The sequence below is a fragment of the Panthera uncia genome, chromosome B1 (assembly GCF_023721935.1).
Source record: "Panthera uncia isolate 11264 chromosome B1, Puncia_PCG_1.0, whole genome shotgun sequence".
In the NCBI taxonomy this organism is placed as follows: Eukaryota; Metazoa; Chordata; class Mammalia; order Carnivora; family Felidae; genus Panthera; species Panthera uncia.
The window spans coordinates 83,452,942-83,471,044 of record NC_064811.1 but is presented as its reverse complement, the minus strand read 5'-3'; the positions used below and the strand labels follow the sequence as shown (position 1 = coordinate 83,471,044).

General features: G+C 36.6%; 1 protein-coding gene across 4 annotated transcripts in view; it reads right to left on the bottom strand.

The window, feature by feature from the left end:
* Positions 1–200: 200 nt before the first annotated feature.
* BANK1 (B cell scaffold protein with ankyrin repeats 1) overlaps positions 201–18,103 on the bottom strand; it is a 319,777-nt gene continuing 301,874 nt past the window's right edge. For 2 of the 4 annotated variants that reach the window (XM_049632136.1, XM_049632138.1), the window contains exons 13-17: positions 16,636–16,699; positions 11,327–11,356; positions 10,254–10,309; positions 8,959–9,023; positions 7,221–8,686 (exon numbers count right to left, since the gene is read on the bottom strand). In XM_049632136.1, the coding sequence (XP_049488093.1) occupies positions 8,964–9,023; positions 10,254–10,309; positions 11,327–11,356; positions 16,636–16,699 (210 nt within the window). In that variant the 3' untranslated portion in view covers positions 7,221–8,686; positions 8,959–8,963. Of the gene's footprint in view, positions 3,555–7,220; positions 8,687–8,958; positions 9,024–10,253; positions 10,310–11,326; positions 11,357–16,635; positions 16,700–18,103 lie in introns of those variants that run through there. The other 2 variants (XM_049632137.1, XM_049632139.1) reach the window with 2 other exon arrangements.

The following is an 18,103-nucleotide window of genomic DNA, read 5'->3' as shown; positions in this document are numbered from 1 at the left end:
ACATAAAAATAGAGAATCTTCTGGTTTCAGGTGATCAAAAGCTACATCAAATTGGAGCAAGGGCATCTTCTTTTATCCCCATGAAATTCTGGCTGAGAATCAAGTGGGTCACCTGTGGGTGGCAGTCTTCTTAGGAGGAGCAGTGTCTTCACAAAGCCACTAGCAGCAGGCACAGCAGAAGCACATGCAATATATTATCATGAGTGTCCCCCAAATAACTAGAGAGATGCTTTAGGAGGGGTGAATGCTATCACGAAGATGGGATTGCCGGCTAAGGAAGAAGAATGGACACATTTTAAAGGTGAAAGTTCAGTGTATTTCTAATAAAGGATGCTGAACACACGGCCCAATATAATCCTTCCCCTGTCTGTGGAAAGCAAAGATGTAAAAATGTTGTACCAAATGATTCGTGTCTACTTTTCTTGTAACCCTTTCCTCGGGGGGTAACCCACGCCCTTTCCTCAGGGGACATCAAGCCATGGTGCTCAGCCACTGCCAGGTAACTAGCATCATTTCAAGAAGAGCTTATTCTCAGCTGTCTATTGTTTCTTCAGCAAACCTATAATGGCCCTTGGTCTTGAGAAAACTTTAGTGTCGAATTCCAAGATGAACAGAATAGGTCAGAAGGCTGTCTTGAGCTTCCTCCGGGGGCCACCACATCCAATAGACAAGACTCTGTCCTAAGGGCTGGTGTCAGGCTGGTGCTTTATTCTGCTCAGCCTCACAATCTAGGAAGGAAATAGATCTGAGCAAATGATACTGGTATGCAAACTAACTGGGTCGCCCATCAGTAGTATTCAATTCATCAGCTGCTCCCATTTGTTTCCTTCTGTGTATCCATTATATTTCAAAACTGAGAAAGCTACAGATCTGATAAATGTTTCACATGGTCCCAGTGTTCTAAAGTTTGTTTTTCTGCAATCTGGACCTTTAAAGTATGGTTAAGTCAGATTATAAGATTATTAACAATGAGGGTGGAACATATTTAAAGAGGAAATAATCATATTCAACATAATTTAAAATTTTTATTTGAAGAAGAGAACTAACAAAAGAAGAATTAATGAATAATTTAATGCTGGTGCCTTGATTATAGATGTAAGTGAAAGTCTTCGCGAATTTGTAATTTGGTATTTTTAGATTTTGATGAAAAATGAGTTTAATGAGGGTCATTTTATTTAACTAAATATTGTTGAAGAACAACTTAAAGAGAATCTCAATTCTCTAAGTAGGTATGACATGAATAAAGCTTTGGTTGCACCTGTGGTAATACTGACATTTAAGTTACCTAAAATAATGCTGTGTTATTATGTCTATGCATAGATCATATAAAGCTCAAAAGGATTTTATATTGATTATAGATCTTTGAGGAATTTGATGAATCTTATATTAGATTGGCTGGAAAGTTGGACTTTTGCCAGGAAGAATGTTATTATTTTATGAATCGGGTAACCCAGAAGGTGACCTGATAACATTTATTCATTTAAAAACATCAAATAAGCACCTGAAATGTGAACTGGGTGTTTGAAATTAGAATTGAGCAGCTAGGTAAATAGATTAAAATATTTTGGTTAAGAAAGACGTTATCAGATAAACTTCTTATTAGAAAAAAACTGAGTTAAAGTAGATTCTTGATAAGACTCAATGTACCAGTCAGAGATGCATAATGGTTCCAGTCAGGAACCATTCTAGATGGTTCAGTCAAAAAGAAATTTAATACAGGGAATTAAGAGTTTATAAGATCTTTCAGAGAGCTAAGAGAAGTTGGTTCTGGTTAACATGACTGTAGCTAAAATCTGGTGGTCAGGAAGCAGCTTGTGCCCATTACCATCACTGATGCCACTATACTTGCCTCAGGCTCCCGGAGCTGGTGACCAGAGCCTCAGATGAGGATCCTCCTGGCCACAGACACCAACATGAATCTACTCTACCGGCCAGCCTCCATAGCAGGAGGAGGAGCACTCTCTCTCACCTCCATCTTCCAGATCTCGCAAGACATCATCTCATTGGTGGAATGTATATCACACGTAGCCCCTTCTTGCTGGGGAGCCTGATAAATGCGTGGTTTGCCTTCCAGCTCCCTTAATATAGGGGTATTCATAGAAGGGGATGAAAAGGGATGCTAAGTCCACATCTAGCACACTTAGTCTATTTTGAAGATTCATGATAGCCTCCTTTAGTTTTTTAGGAAGGTAACAAAAACCTTCTTCAAACTATTCTACATTCACAGGCAACTTTGCAAGTGTCTAAAGTTTAACTTCGTCAGAATATGACACAGGTCCCCATGGATTAAAGGGCTTTAGGCATATAATCTGAAATTTATTTTTAAATAAAATATTATCTTCTGTATATATTACCACCTCGATTATAATGTCCTTGGTGACACGGAATCCAATTTTACCTAATTGCTTGTTGCATTTCAAGATAACTGACTAAGGATGCTGCTAGTGCTGCTAATTCAATGTTTATCGAGTATTTACTAAGTTTTAGGTGTTCCATAAGCATAATTTTTTAATTTTCACAACTACCCAATGAAACAGCATGTACTCTTTGCTCCATATTACCCATGAGAAACTCAGAATTAGGTTAATTACCTTGTCCAATGTCATACAACCCATCAAATCTATCCTTCTGTCTTCTCCATCGTGGCAAATACTTTCCTCTACCAAATTGTTCAAGCCAAAAATTCAGGCATTCCCCATATTCTTTTATCTTACCCCTACATCAAACCCATCTGCAAGAGTTGTTGACTCTATCACCAAAATATGTCTAAAATCTGCCTCCTCTCTCACCTCAGTTATCGCTCTAGTCCAAGCCACCATCATCTTGTGAATCCCTCACAACCCCCCTGCCTGGTCAATACTCTTGCCTCTCTGCAACCCATTGTCTGTTTTGCAGAGTGAATTTTTCTGCTTAAAACATTTGAATGGCTTCTCAGTGTACTTAGAATAAAATTCAAACTTCTTTCATGATGTTTCTTCTACTTACCTCTACAAACTCATCTCATTCTCTCACCCTTATCCACTACACCCTGACCACACTGACTCTATTAATTTGCCAGGGCTTCCATAACAAAGTGTACAGATTGGATGGCTTAAATGATAGAAGTGTATTTTCTCACAGTTCTGGAGGCTACAAATTGGAGATTAAGTTGCCCAGCAAGGTTGGTTTCTTCCGAATGCCTTCAGGAAAAGATCTGTTCCAGGCCTCTCTCCTTGGCTTGTTAGATGGTCATCATCTCCCCACGTCTTCACATCATTTTTCATCTGTACATGTCTGTGTCTGAATTTCTTCTTAAAAGAACACTAGTCATATTGGTTTAGGACCTCATTTTAATATAAATACTTCTACAAAGACAATATCTTCAAATGTGGTCACATTCTGAAGTACTGGGGATTAAGATGTCGACATGAATTTTTGGGGGGACACAATTCAGAACATAGAAGTGATATTTCCATTTTCAGAAAATGTGCGGTTCATTCTGATCTTGGGGTTTTTGCATGAGGTATGTTCTTTATCTTGAATGCTATTTTTGCTTCTCATGTTAAGTGTTCTTACTAAAATAAAATAAAATAAAATAAAATAAAATAAAATAAAAACATCATAGTCAAGGTACCACAGTAGCTAGAAGCCAGGGTGAGGAGAACATATGGTGATCGTAAGATTCCTATGTCCTTCAATGTCAATGTTAACGACAGGTTATCTGCTGGGATTTCCCAAATCTGCTGACACAGAGGACCTGTGAAGTATTGGGCATGACTTGCCATGTCTGAATTATAAAAGGCCTCATTGTACAACATTGTGACAAATTGTCAATGTTTTGTGAGGATCCTTAAGGCTCCTTAGTGTAACTGTAGAGGCTTTCAGTAAGTGCCAGGCATGAATGCGAAAGCAGAATCGGTTCATACTTCCTGGAATCTCTGTGTCTGTTTTGCTCAAATAAAGAAAAGAGAAAGTGCTGGGGGCAAAAGTTTATCACCTTTATCATAGTTGGTATAGCATGTCCATCCACACCCTGAGAAATGAAGGAGACCATCCATAAGAGATTGTTGGTTCATTTGCTGAGAGCTAATTTCTCTCTCTCAGGGTCACTTATTGCTAAACAGGGCAAAAAGGCTCTCTGAGCAAAACTATCCCACTAGTTTCCATGGACACAGATATTGCTTCAGTGTTTGCTACATTTAAATGCACAACATCTCCAAATGGCCTTGTGCCAATTCTTTGTGGAACCAAGCTTGATGTTGATTTGAAGACATGCAAAGAATTATGCAGAAATTACAGTGTTCTACTCAGAGACATGTCTACTAACTCATTCCTTTAAAGACAAGTGATCTTCATTCTGACTGAAATTGACTTTTGTTACTTGAAGATGTCAGAATGTAATATTTTGCTTTATGCTATCCAAATGCAAATCCTGAATGCCAAGGAAGTATCACGCATGCCACCACTCTCCTCACCACCCCCCTCCGATACCATTATCCATGGCAAACATCATTAATTGATCTTGATCTTTCCCATTAAACCCAAGTTTCAGGCTCCATCTAAACACATCATTGTAGGCATCCATCAGCCAGTTTTTCTTTCCCATTATGTGGAAAATGAGGCCAGCTTACATGTACATAAAATGTAAGTCAGTATTTTTCAAACTATATAGATTTTATTGCAGGATTACTTAGTCTTCAGTACTTGGATGTCTAATCGTCTAATATGCTATTCTAAAAAGGACTAAAATACACAGAACTTTCTAATGTCACTTGGTCACAGAGCCCCTTTTTAATGCAGTATCCCTGAGTTCTTTTTAATACAACTTGGGAAACACTGCTGTAGTATTTTACAGGATTTTGAAGGATTTTTCCACCTCAAGGCTTTTGATCTTTCTGGGTGATCCAAGTGGTCATTCCACACTTTGTAGTCACTGTTTTTTTAAATAATGATATAGATTTTAGTCATATGCTGGAAGAATATGCTTAATAACAAGCCAGCCTAGTGTATCACACAGTATTCACATTTCACAGAGGATTATTTTCTTGCAAGCCATTTTCACTGATTATTTACTCCTAGCCAAAATGTTCTAAACATTTACATCTCATTTAAGTAGACTGCCCACATATTCCAGTTTATGCTTGGAGTAGACCCAGTTTATACCTGCTTTTCTATCGTAATCATTAATGCTACTCCATTTTACCATCAAAACTGCCCTTTTGGATGATAAATTAATTAAATGATCTCCTTCCATTTAATTTTCAGACAATCTGTGCTAACATTGGTATTATAACCTCCACTTACCAATGATTAAATGGGGCTCAAGAGACTGAAAACTGGCTTGGTTTTGCACAGGTAGGACATAGCTCAGCCAATATTCAAACTAGGTCAGTCTTCCCTCAAAGCCCATGCTCTTGAATGAAGTACTGCACTGCTTATATAAATACCTGATGTCATTTAATAACCAGGAAATTATATTAGAAGCATTGTCTGCATTTTGAAGATAAAAATGTTGAGAAAATCATATGCTGTAATCTATAAATTTGAGGTCAATTATATTGAGAATCTTACCTTTTTATATGGTAGTCCCTGCCTTTAAAGGTCAGCCCCACAAAATAAGGTAGGCCAACAAGATGGCTGGCAAGTACAGCTACACAAAGAGCTACAAGTAAGGCCTTATACAAGCTCTGAGCCAATCAGCTGGGACCTAGTAGATCAGGTCATGGTGCTGACCTCTCTCCTAAATATTTACCCATTTAGAAAAGCAAGAGGCAGTAAAATTCAGGTAGGTCCAAATTGTTAAAATCAGACCCCATAGCATTATAGGAAACAAGAAGGAATTCAGATGAGCAAATACTTAGTGTACAAATAGGATATAATAATGACTCAAATTACAAGGTTATACTTATTAGAACAATACCGAGAACAGTCTCATTTTCTAAAAATTGGAGTCTCTATTATTTAATTGAATGTTTGATTTATGAAGTTATATTAGAGTCATCCATTCTTTAGAGTATTTAATGATCCATTTAAGCTTAAGGCATACGCACTTCAAAACAAAGACATTCATTTGTACTATCGTAGGGGCTTCTAATTTCAGAATTTTCAGAAAATTCTGTATAAAGCTAAATTTTTATTTTAACAACACTCTTTTAAGTGTTAATCCTATTTTACTGTCTAGTCTAGATCAGGGATCCTCAACCTTGGTGCTACTGATATTTTGGGCTGGATATTCTTTGCCTCGGGTATTATAGGATGTTAATTAGCATCACTTGTCTCTATACACCAGATGCCAGAAGCACCTTCTCCATAGCCATGACAATAAAAAATGCTGCCAGATTTGCCAAAAGTCTGGGGCAAGGGAAGCAAAATTGCCCAGTTAAGAACCATTGGTCTACATGCTTCCTCTTTGTTATCCTAGAGAATTGACTAGGTAGAAAATAAGGGAATTAATATTAAACATAAAACTCTGATTATATTCAGTGCCAGTTCAAATTTCTTTAGAAGACAGAGTTCTGGTAAATTTAAGAACCTGAGGAAGGGACTGGGTTTTGGCAAAAGTTAGGTGTAATGGCTTGGAAACCAACCCGATGTAAGAAGGGGATGATGGGAAAGATAAGGTATATTAGCTACTGGCTGCTCAGGCTTCCAGAATCAGCACACAATCTTCAAAAGATCTCTCCTGTAGGTCTTCCCCTTCTAGCAGTGGTTAGGGCTCTCTGAGAAATGCCCCCAAATCTCCAAGGAAAGTTCACATCTTCCTAGTCTATTCCCCTGCCCCTTTGTCTTGTCCTCTCATCTCTTCTATCATGAATGCAAAGCTTCTATTGTGAGGCTCATAGTGAATGGACACTATTCTACATATTAGGGATGGAGTCCAGAGATGAAAAAACACTGCTTCCATGGGGCATTTTCGGTTGGGGTCTTTCCTAAATTTGGATTAGTCTTCCTCCACCCTTGTATTCTACTTTTCATCTCTTCCTCCAGTGCGACAGGTAATGAATGATATGGATTCCTCCAGATCCCCCAACTCCAACCTTCTCTAACCATCTTCCAAATCAGTCAAGGATGGGAGGAGCCATGGTAGAGGCAACATGAGGAAGCCTTCAGTTATTTTTAGGGTTCTATTTTCCATGTCTGTTTGTGATGACAAAGTGGTAACATTTCAAGGGCAGAGTTTCTTGGGAAAGAGGCTATTAAGGGGGCTTTTTGCATGGTTTTATTCTAAGTTAGTCCAGTTCATAAGAGTAGTATTTGGAGGCCCTGATTTTAGATTTCTGTCTATGTTAAAGACCTGAATAATATTCAAGCCTCGTCTTCCTCTTACACCCTTAACTGACTGTCAGGTAAGAGACAATCTAATTGTTTTATAATTAGAAAAGTTGACATTTTACCTGTCACTGGATTTTACATTTTAATAACAATAAAGCCAATGGTGAAACTATTAGGTATCAGTCACAGGCCTTTATAGATGTTCTTACTTTAGAGATAATACGTATACTTGAATTTAGAGATGGGGAAAATTATATAAAAGCAGTCAGTCTTCCTACTGCTTTCCTTAACTCTTTGGGTGGGACAGTCCACACAAATGGGAGCTCAGTGTGTGGAACGCCATGCCATTTCTTGAAAGCTTGCATGTGAAACTATGGACTAGATTTCAAAATGTCATGATGAAAGCATCTTCTATTAGGGATGAATCAAATGTATGTATTATTTTTTAAACCTTGAGCTTATTTGAGAATGTTAATAGTCACGAGAAACCTGTGATCAATATTTTGCAGAATCATTTAAAATAGATATTCCCATCAATGTTGAGAAGCTAGACAAAATTGTTTGTGTGTTTACTTTATGGGGACTACACAGTGAAATCAAATGAGTTTAAAAATTTTTTTCAGGAGGCTTCCTTCTGAAAACTGGTAAGCAGAAGAATTTAGGGGTTAATTATTATGCATTTATTTTGGAAAGTCAGACACAGTTTTAAACATTCATTTTATTTGCAGGAATCGTGCATGGGAATCACAGAATGGTAACACTGCATTCTATTCTACACTAGTAAGTTGTTTTTAAGAAATAGGTTGCTGAAATTGTAAGCCTTTTAAAGAATGTAGGTTGTGGAGATGTATATTAATTTGAGTTATAGAATGTTAAGAAATGATATTCTCAAGGATACATGCAAATAGGCACTAAGTAAGAGAAGGGTTCTCAAAACAGCAATAATAATTAGAGATTTGAATGTCAGAAATTCAGAAAATGGACCAGCAACTTAAAAAGCATATATATCTATAACAAATGTGTATTTTCATGGTCATTCTAAAGACAGTAGGTAAGGAGTAAGGAGTAAACTGTTCAGGTGAGTGCTTCAAATAGGCACAATATCTTTGCTACACAGAAGTTTTCACCTCTCTGTTTTTGTTTTCCCTTAATTTTCAAAATGGGGAACAGCTGCTTCAGTGGCAAAATGCATTGTAAAATGCAAGAACTGTCAAAGAATGCAATCACTCTATGGCATTCAATTTGAATCCTGATGTACCTATCTGAAGCAGGTTAATGCCAATAAATCGTGGCAATGACAAATTCTGAAATCCAGAGGTTTGCCTCTGCTTTCATAGTATAGTATTTTCCCTGAAGACAGCAGGCAATCCAAATGCAAGCATGCTTCACCCAGAAAGCACAGTGTCTGCAGATTTTTGGGTTTCATTATAATAACCTGAAAGTGAGATCACAGGAAATGTATTAGTGAATAATGGGTCATCAATTGAAATTGATTAGCTAGCATAAAATCACCCCTATACATAAATCTTTCTAAGGAACAATCACCTTTAGCTTGAAAAATACACATGTTTATCCTTTCAGGAGAAGACAATGAAATATTTAAAGTACTCTGTTTGCTAGACAAATGATTCCTTCAAGTCCCTAATAAGCCTGCCTTAAGCTTTCTGAAAAATATAGCTGAAAAAAAGTATATAGCTGATATTTTACCTTCTTTAGTAATCTTTCCTGCAACAGAAACCAAATTCCTTTTCAGCTTGGAGTCGAGTAGGAAGCTAAGAAAAAAAGACAAAAAAGATACAGAGTTAGCATTTCTCCATTTTAAGGCCAAACAAAGGAACATGATAAAGTCATGGTTGCCTTTCACAGGAAAATAGCTTTATAGAGGCAACTGGGAAAACAGTCCTCTATCTTAAAAGGAAAGAACTATAAAACTCAACTACAGCAAAGTCCTTGAGTTCAAGTTGTATTTTATTTGGAGGGAGAATAGCCTAAGGGCTAGGATTTTGTATTCTTTTCCTCTTACCCCAAATATTGTTCTAAAAAATATGCCATGGTTGCATAGTCCTTCAGATGTTGTAGAAGGATCTTTGTTTGAAAGGTATATTTACATAAACTCAGAGGCCTAGGTAGTATCCCATGATTCTGCTACAACCCAGTGAGTCTACTGAGTCTGTACCCTGGAGACTCATTAGATGTGCAGCTCACTGGTGGGCCACAGGATGATCCAGAAATGCAAACACTCGATCAGTTCTTAAGGGTAAATGACTTTGGTGATTCCTTATGATTTATTTAAAACATAGGAGAGCTTAAAGGGTTATTGAGATTTGGTCAACTAAAATTGGTTCATTGTGAGAAATTACCAAGGGATCTAATTCTGGAGTGTAACAAGGACTCCAACAGCCACATGACCCTGGGTAACAATGAACATTTCTGACATCACATATGTAGATAGTTAGAAGACACACTTTATTTTTGAAGAAAAATTGGTGGTCAGGATGTTATCATTATTGTCTTGAACTAGTTTTTTCAATTGCTGCTCTCTTTGCTTAGCGTTATTTTTAGCAATTCATTTTCAGTTAACTCTACATGTGAAGTGACGCATATTTACAGGAATGATGTTTTGGGTTTACATTTTTTCCTACAGCTAGACTTTAAGGACTGTATATATTGTGGTTCAAATAGACTTACCATATTACTATTGCTAAAAAAGATGTATCCATGATTCCTCTAAGATTTATTTGGTCTGTACATGCTGAATTCAGCCATACTTTGGCCTTGGTGCCTTTTTCCTTTGACTTTCTTCTTTGCTTTTTTTCTAAATAGTTAATTCTTTTAAATTACTGTTCATACAGTAATTTGCACACAAACGCTTATGTAACTTATTTTGTTCATACTTGTTGAAACGTTTCAAAGCATAGTCAGGATAGAAGGCTCATATTCTTTCTCAACAAAGAAGTTATTTTTTTTTGCATTTTATAGAAATTAACATAAATACAACCTACCTTATTGCGGAAGGGTGTGTTATATAACATATTTTCATTGCGGGCACTTTCGTTACCTAGAAATACAAACTCTGTTACTACTTCTTCAGCTGTTCACATATTTAATGATTCATTTATTCGGTACTTTAAAAAAATAATATATGCTATGAGTAGCATATATTGGGTAAGGAGAAGCTACTGAAGAGATAAAAAGGGAATATTGAAAAGGCACCCTTGGCAAGGGTGCTATTAATATCTCCTGCCCAGATAGTTGACTACAGGACACAGAGAGGAGTTGCTTCAGCTCAGAAACAATCCAACACCTTTGAATAACAACCCTCACTAAATGATGCCTTCTTCTTTTTTGTTTTTCTCCATTGACCACGATCAGTCAATCACAAGGTATGCCATCTTATGAAAACTTGTTCCTACTACTCCCCATTGGCCACAGCTCCTCCTGCCTTTACCACAGGCTTTCCAGTTTCCACCTGTCAGCCACGTGGCTCAGTTCTATTGCTCTTCTCCATTCCCACAGTCACTGCTCTGGTTCAGAATGTAGACAATTGCTTCTAGATTAGTCAGAGCTCCCCAGTTGGCCTCTGGCTCTTCTTGATCTTGCCAACCTTCTGCATACATTCCTACTTACCACACTGATGTGAATCACCCTTTGAAGTGTTACTCCAATTCCATTTACTCTGTCAATAACTCCCGCTTATCAAGCATCAGCTCCCATTTGCACATATTATCATCTGCCTTTATAGAAACTCCCCATGGCAGATTTCTTACATGGGGAAACTGAGGCCTAAAGAGCTTAAGTGATTTCCCAAAGGCCATAACGGTAAGTTGTGAAGGGCCAGGTCAATCAGAGTTCAAAGCACATGCTTCTTGTATTGTCTAACAATGCCTCTACATTGCTCTTCTAGAATCACCTCAAATTTATTTTGGATGTCAAGTGGTTTTGTATATACATATAAAATCTATGTGAGTTTTTGCACTGGCCTGCCTAATTATTTTAGGTTTACATTAACACTGAAACTGATTTACCATGTGCTTTGTTGTAGTCTGAAATTCTTCAGTAAATGCCAAAAACTTACCATTTGGATGGTGCACAATGGTGAGTTTATCTAGAAGACAGAAAAAGCACATTCTACTGAGTTTTGCTCAATATTTATCTTAAACTTTCTTCTTTCTATTGTTTGACAACTTCTTGTCTTTGAGATAACTATGAAATCTCACAGTTTGATTAAACAAATACTGATCTCCAACTACAAAGTGTGAAACCACGTCTCTGACTACGTTTGTCTATTTTCCTTTTGATGTTTGGTATTATGATTTTAGGTATGTTAGACACTTAATAAAAGTGTTGCTACTATGCTTTGATAGTTTTTTTGCCTGAGCTACTCCATTCTTTTTTCAGATTAACAATATTCAGTATATATAGTACAAATTAATTTTTGATGACTTTTGACAAATCTACACACCCATGTACCCATCACCCGGTTAGGATAGAGAACATTTCATCTCTACAGAAAATCCCCTTGTGCCTCCAACATCAATCCTCATCCCACCATTATCTCTATTGACCCTGATCTGATTTCTATTGATATAGATTAGTTTTATCTATAATTTCAGATTAATGGAATCTTATACAATGTATTCCTTTGTGTTTCATTATCTTTCATTTAGCATAGCATCTGTGAGATTCATTCATGATGTTGTGTGTAATACTAGGTATTTCTTTCTATTGTTGAGTAATATTCCACTGTATGAATATACTAGAGTATAATTATGTCTTCTTCCCTCAGACATTAGGATTGTTTATGATTTAGCTATTATAAACTGCTATAAATTTTGTGAATAAGTCTGGATACACATAATGTTTTCAATTTTTTCTTTTTTTGGAAAAATACCTAAGAGGGGCTTGTCTAGGCCGTAAGGTAGGTGCACATTTAACTGTTCCAAAGTCATCACACCACATTCTACTTCCATTAACAATGTATGAAATGCATATCCAGTTTTGCCATGTCCTAATCACTTTATTGTAACAATATCTAAAAATTCCAGCCATTATACTTGTTGTGTATTGATATTTAGTTTAATTTGCATTTTCCTAACTAATGGTGTTGAGCATATTTTCACATGTTTACTGGCCATTTGCTTTTGTAAACTAGGATCTAGATGCTACAGGTGCTCATTGGTGCTGGGCTGCCATTGCTTCTAGGCCTTTTCAGCAGATAGGGCTAAAGAAATGTATATGTTCATATATACAACTATATTTCTATATCTATTTGTAATATATATATATTCGTAACCAGGGTTATTTTTACCTCCAATTCCAATTTAGAAGCATAGAATTCATTCCAACCTTCTTTCTTTCTTTAGTAGTTACCCCTTTCTTTGATAATAGGAAATCTGATTCTTACTATCCATAGTACATTTATTTACTCAGTCTTAGAATATACAACTGGTAGTTTTGAAATTGCTACCCTATACTCCTATAGAGAAATAAGCCTACTTACTAGAGTACAGAATACATTTTTATGTATTGATTTTTTTCTTTTATTTTTATCCTTGGAATATACTATTTTCTATATTTATGTTAGTTTTTCTTCTGTCTCCTTTCAGTGTGGATGTTTTTTATTTGGAATACGTGTAGGTTCATCTTCTTCTGCTCTTATTCCATTTTGCCCCCTTTCCAGACTCATTTTTGTTGAATATGTAAAATATTAACAAAGTTCTGAAAGTACGTTCTGAAAGATATGTTCAGAGAAGTGTAATTCTTTTTAGTTTTGTTAAGTGTTGTTTTTTAATTAATTTGTTCTTTTTGCCTAAGTTGTTAAATGTATTGGCATTTAAAAAGTTAATTAGGGGCACCTGGGTGGCTTGGTCGGTTAAGCGTCCGACTTCGGCTCAGGTCATGATCTCACGGTCCGTGAGTTCGAGCTCCGCGTCGGGCTCTGTGCTGACTGTTCAGAGCCTGGAGCCTGTTTCAGATTCTGTGTCTCCCTCTCTCTATGCCCCTCCCCTGTTCATGCTCTGTCTCTCTCTGTCTCAAAAATAAATACACGTTAAAAAAAATTAAAAAAATTAAAAAAAAAGTTAATTATATTTCATTAGTATCTTTTTAATGTCTGTAGGATCTGTTGTGATAGCCTCATTTCACTTTCCCAATATGGTTACTCTCGCTTTCCCTTTTTTCCAGTTCATTTTTGTCACAGTTTTATCAATTTTAGTTATGTTTTCAAATAACTAATTTTTGGTTTTGTTAATTTTTTTCTATTTTTCAACTCCTTCATTTTTTATTGATTTTTGATCTGAGCTTTACAGTTTTTCCTCTTACCTCTGCTTTCCACTTTCCAGTTTTCTGAAGTGGAAACCCACGTCACTGATCTTCAGCTTTTCTTCTTTTCTACTATTATATTTATAGCCATAAATTTACCTCTAAGTACTACTTTAGCTACATTCCACACATTTTGATATGTTGTATTTGCATAATTCATTCAGTTTGAAATATTTTCTTGTGATTTCTTAGTTGACCTATGGGTTATTTTGAAATGTACTTAATTCCTAACTATTTTGAGAGGTATTTTTAATTTCTTAAATTCTAATTTCTTTTTGTTGTAGTAAGAGAATATAAGATTTCAAAAGACTGAAATTGTTCAGAGAACATACTATGAAGATTTCAAATGTTTTGAAACTTATTGAAACTTTTAAAATAGCCCAACATATGTTCTATTTTGGTATACCTTCCATGTACACCTTAAACAAACATGTACTCTAATTTTTTTCCACGTCATGTCCTGTAAATGTCAATAGATTCCCTATTTATTCACTCCTTAACAACGTGTTTTTTTTTTTTATTAATTTAACTATGTTTATAAGAGTTGCTTCGAAGTCTTTGTTTGTTAAGATCAACAATAGGACCATTTCAGTTTTTATTGAGAGCTTTCTTTTTCTATGAATAACATTTTCTTAATCTTTGTATGTCTTCCTTTTTTTTTAAGGAAAAGTATTTTTAGGAAACACTGAATACTGGAAATTATAGACAATCAGCTGTATATTCTGGATTCTGTAATATTCCTTTAATAAGTAAGAAGTGTAAGTTCTTATTTTAGCAGGCAGTTTGATTATTGGCATGAACTTGTATGGGCCTGGTTTTATGCTGTTTTCAGTGTTGTCCTATAGACAGCCCAAGGTGTTTTCTAAAGCCTGCAGTGGGCCTGAGCCTACAAACTACCTTCCATGTGTATCTTGTAGGGGTTTGGTTTTAGGTTTGTTAGTGTAGGTCTAGAGGAGATCTCACTCTAAGTCATGGTCTTTAACCATTATATCTCTTGGATGTCACAGCAGGATACCAGGTGTTTTAACAAAGTTGTTAGGGAGACTTTTCCACTCTGGCAGGGCAAAATCTCCAACATCCCCAGTCTGGCTTTTCCCTGGTTCTGCTCAAACTCTAGTGTCTCTGTTCTGCTTTCAGTGTCCAGAAGCTGTTATCTTGTATGCATGAGTGGTCTTGCTCATCTCTTGGCCGCAGACTTGTGGAGTCCCTCACTCCCTCTGAAGCTACTTCTCTACAGAGTTACCTCCTCTTCAGTGACCCACACAGACATTCCAGAAGCTTTGGTTGCCCTGGACTCTGCTCATGTCTCCTCATTTCAACAGGATTGCCTTGCTTTGTATGACTGTGTAAATTTTGTCACTAGAATTACAGTCTTAGGCTGCTAACTGCCTACTCCCTGAAATCAACTGCCTCATATTTTTGCCTAGCATTAGTGCTGTGTATGGTGGGAGGGTTTGTCTGGTAGTACTTATCCCATTTTGGTTAGAAGGGGAACTAGCTGATTCCTAATTAAGACACCAGTGTTTAAAAGCATTGACTTTGGATTAAAAAAGAATTAGGCTGTAGTTTCTAATCTGTGCATTTTGGGGCTTTTTAGTCTTTCTTTCTTTCTTTCTTTCTTTCTTTCTTTCTTTCTTTCTTTTTTCAGAGAGGGCACAAGTGAGTGAGATGCAGAGAGAGAGAATCCTAGGAGGGAGAGAGGGAATGAGAGAGGGAGAGAGAGAGAGAGAGAGAGAGAGAGACAGAGAGAGAGAAAGTGGGGCTTGTGTTCTCCCAAAGCATTGCTGGTGCTCACCTGATGTAGGACTCGAACTCATGAACTGTGAGATCATGACCTGATTTGAAGTCAGATGCTTAATGACTGAGCCACCCAGGCACCCTGGGCTTCTTAGTTTCTTACAGTCTCAGTTTCCCTATTTATAAATTGGTAATAATGTCTACCTCAAAGGGTTATTATAAGAAATTAAAAAGATAATACTCAATGTATGGTAGATAGTCAAATATTAGCTGCTGCTACTACTACTTAATATTCCTTAGTCAAAGTATGTATACATATTTTTTACTATATAATTTTTTATATTGTTAAAATTTTAACCTTTTCCACATTACAACAGAGATCTGTAGATCTCAGTTATCTGTAAATTAGCCCTGTGTTTATGAGCTTAATTATTTTAGAATGTGTATTTCTGTTTTTAGAAACCATTTATAAGATAGCTTAAAGAATTTTCTAGGAAAGAGTAGGAAACAATTTAATAATATGAAAATAATTTTTTTCAGTTAAGTTTCAACATGAAGCACGAGCTAAAATCTACGCAATCTTATTGAAAATGGAAAAGATGGAAATTTCAAGCTTTGCTAGTGGTTGTTAGTTTTTAATTATCTGTGCAGGGGTAAGGACTTGGGGAAGGAGTGGTCTGCTAGTGACAACACAATTTATTTTCAATTTTGGAATGTGATATTTATCTTTGGAGAAGATTTACCATCTTAATAATGTTTGGTTTGTGTTAGCATTAAAACGAGTGTTTTTTTCCCTCCCGTGAGAGTGACTGTAAATTGTTAGCAAGGGGAATCTGCATTGCCAAGAAGCATGCTAGCTGCAGGGGAAAGCAACCTGAGATTTACAATTTAAAATGATCCACATGTGCACAATTGTGTGAACTGACTATATTGAGACTGTTCAACCTTATTAAAAAAGTATGACTCCTTAATAATTCAGTAATCTGTATAATGGTGTGTGTGTGTGTGTGTGTGTGTGTGTGTGTGTGTGTGTATGTAAACTGGAATGGAATTATTTGCAAATTTCATAGAAATCAAAGTAAAGAAACTAGCATTTATGGAAGGTTCATTCTGGGTCAATGAAGGTGAAAAATGTTCTACATGTTAACTTACACAACCCCTTCCAGATATATCTATAATCACTCCTGTTTTGCAGACAGGAACCTGAGTACCAGGCATTAAGACGCTCTCCAGTCCTGCAGCTGGGAAATGATGGCGTGCAGATTTGACTTCAGGCCTGGTTGACTCCACTCTATCGTTTTTGAATAACAGACAAAGCTTACTTACCAGAGACATTTTCTTCTTCTGGCCTTTTCCCAATGATGCAATCTCGTAGCTGGCGTAGTTTTTCCTTGATGAGGGAATGACCAGAAAATAGAAGTGAAGAGTCACAAGTTTGTCATAGATGAAGATGAAAAACATCAACTACCGTTACCAGAACCATCATGACTATGTTGCACTAATTTGGTACTCACAGCATCCCAATCAGCCATCTTGGATACTTTAAATGTGTTATCGTACTTAATTTTCACAACTTCATGAAGTATATATGCCATCATCTCAGTTTACATAAATAGAAGCTGAGATTCGGAGAGGTTAAGTAACTTTTCCAAATCACAGAGTTGTTAAGTAGTAGAGTCAGCCCTGGGACCCAAAGCCCAATTCTTATGGGAGCCTCTTTCCCAATCTAACACCAGAGGGCGCTACATTGGCTATGCTGTGTGCAAAAGCAAAAGTGTGACACATGGTGATTTGCTACTGCCTGAGCCCATCTCTAGCCTCTGTGGGGCACAACCTTTCTTACATATTTCTTTTAAGGACCAGGCACTTGGAAGCAAATGAGACATAACTGGATTCCCCTTCTTAGCTCGTCTGTGATCTTTCCTTGCTTTCCAAAACATTCTAGGTTGAACATTTATTATCATTTTATCTACAATGTAAAACAACATTAAAAAAAATCTTTTAGAAGAGAATCTAAGAATAGCCCTTTCTCCTAAGGGTTTCCTTTGAAACCTAGAAACCATGCTTCCTAAAAAGAGAGTTATTTTCATTGCCTTAAAGATCTTCTTCTATGAGTGGAGTAAATATTCTTCTTTAGGCATTCACTGGTTATAACAGGAGTGAGGAGAGTAAAAGGCAGTTTTTACCTTCTCACCCAGCTCACCTTCAACTCCAGGGGTTCTACATGGGTCTTAATTATTCTAGAAACTCTTCTATTATTAACTCTATGGTTGTGCCACTTTTCCTCTTATTTTCTTAGGATAATACCTCTATCAATAATAATGACATAACATTACAGTTACCCCTGACAGATTTATGTTCAGCGTACAAATGAATGTTTTTGCAAGCTACAGGAGTAATATTTAAAAGTGTGTGAAGGGGCACCTGGGTGGCTCAGTCGGTTGAGCATCTGACTTCAGTTCAGGTCGTGATCTCGAGGTTTGTGATTTCAAGCCCCACCGGGCTTGCTGCTGTCAGCGCAGAGCCCGCTTTGGATCCCTACCCCCGCTTGCACTCTCCCAAAAATAAATAATTTTTTTTAAAAGAAAAGTGTGTGAAAATGAGTGTGTACATATATTGGGAAAATGAGGAGAACATCTATTTTTCTGTTATTCCGACTGTTGTCCAGCCCCTTATGTTAAGGACTAAGAAAACATAGGGAAAAAAACTCCTTGCAATTGGTCTTGGCAATAGTTTTTTGGATATGACACCGCAAAACACAAGCAAAAGAAGCAAAATTAGGCAAGTAGGACTA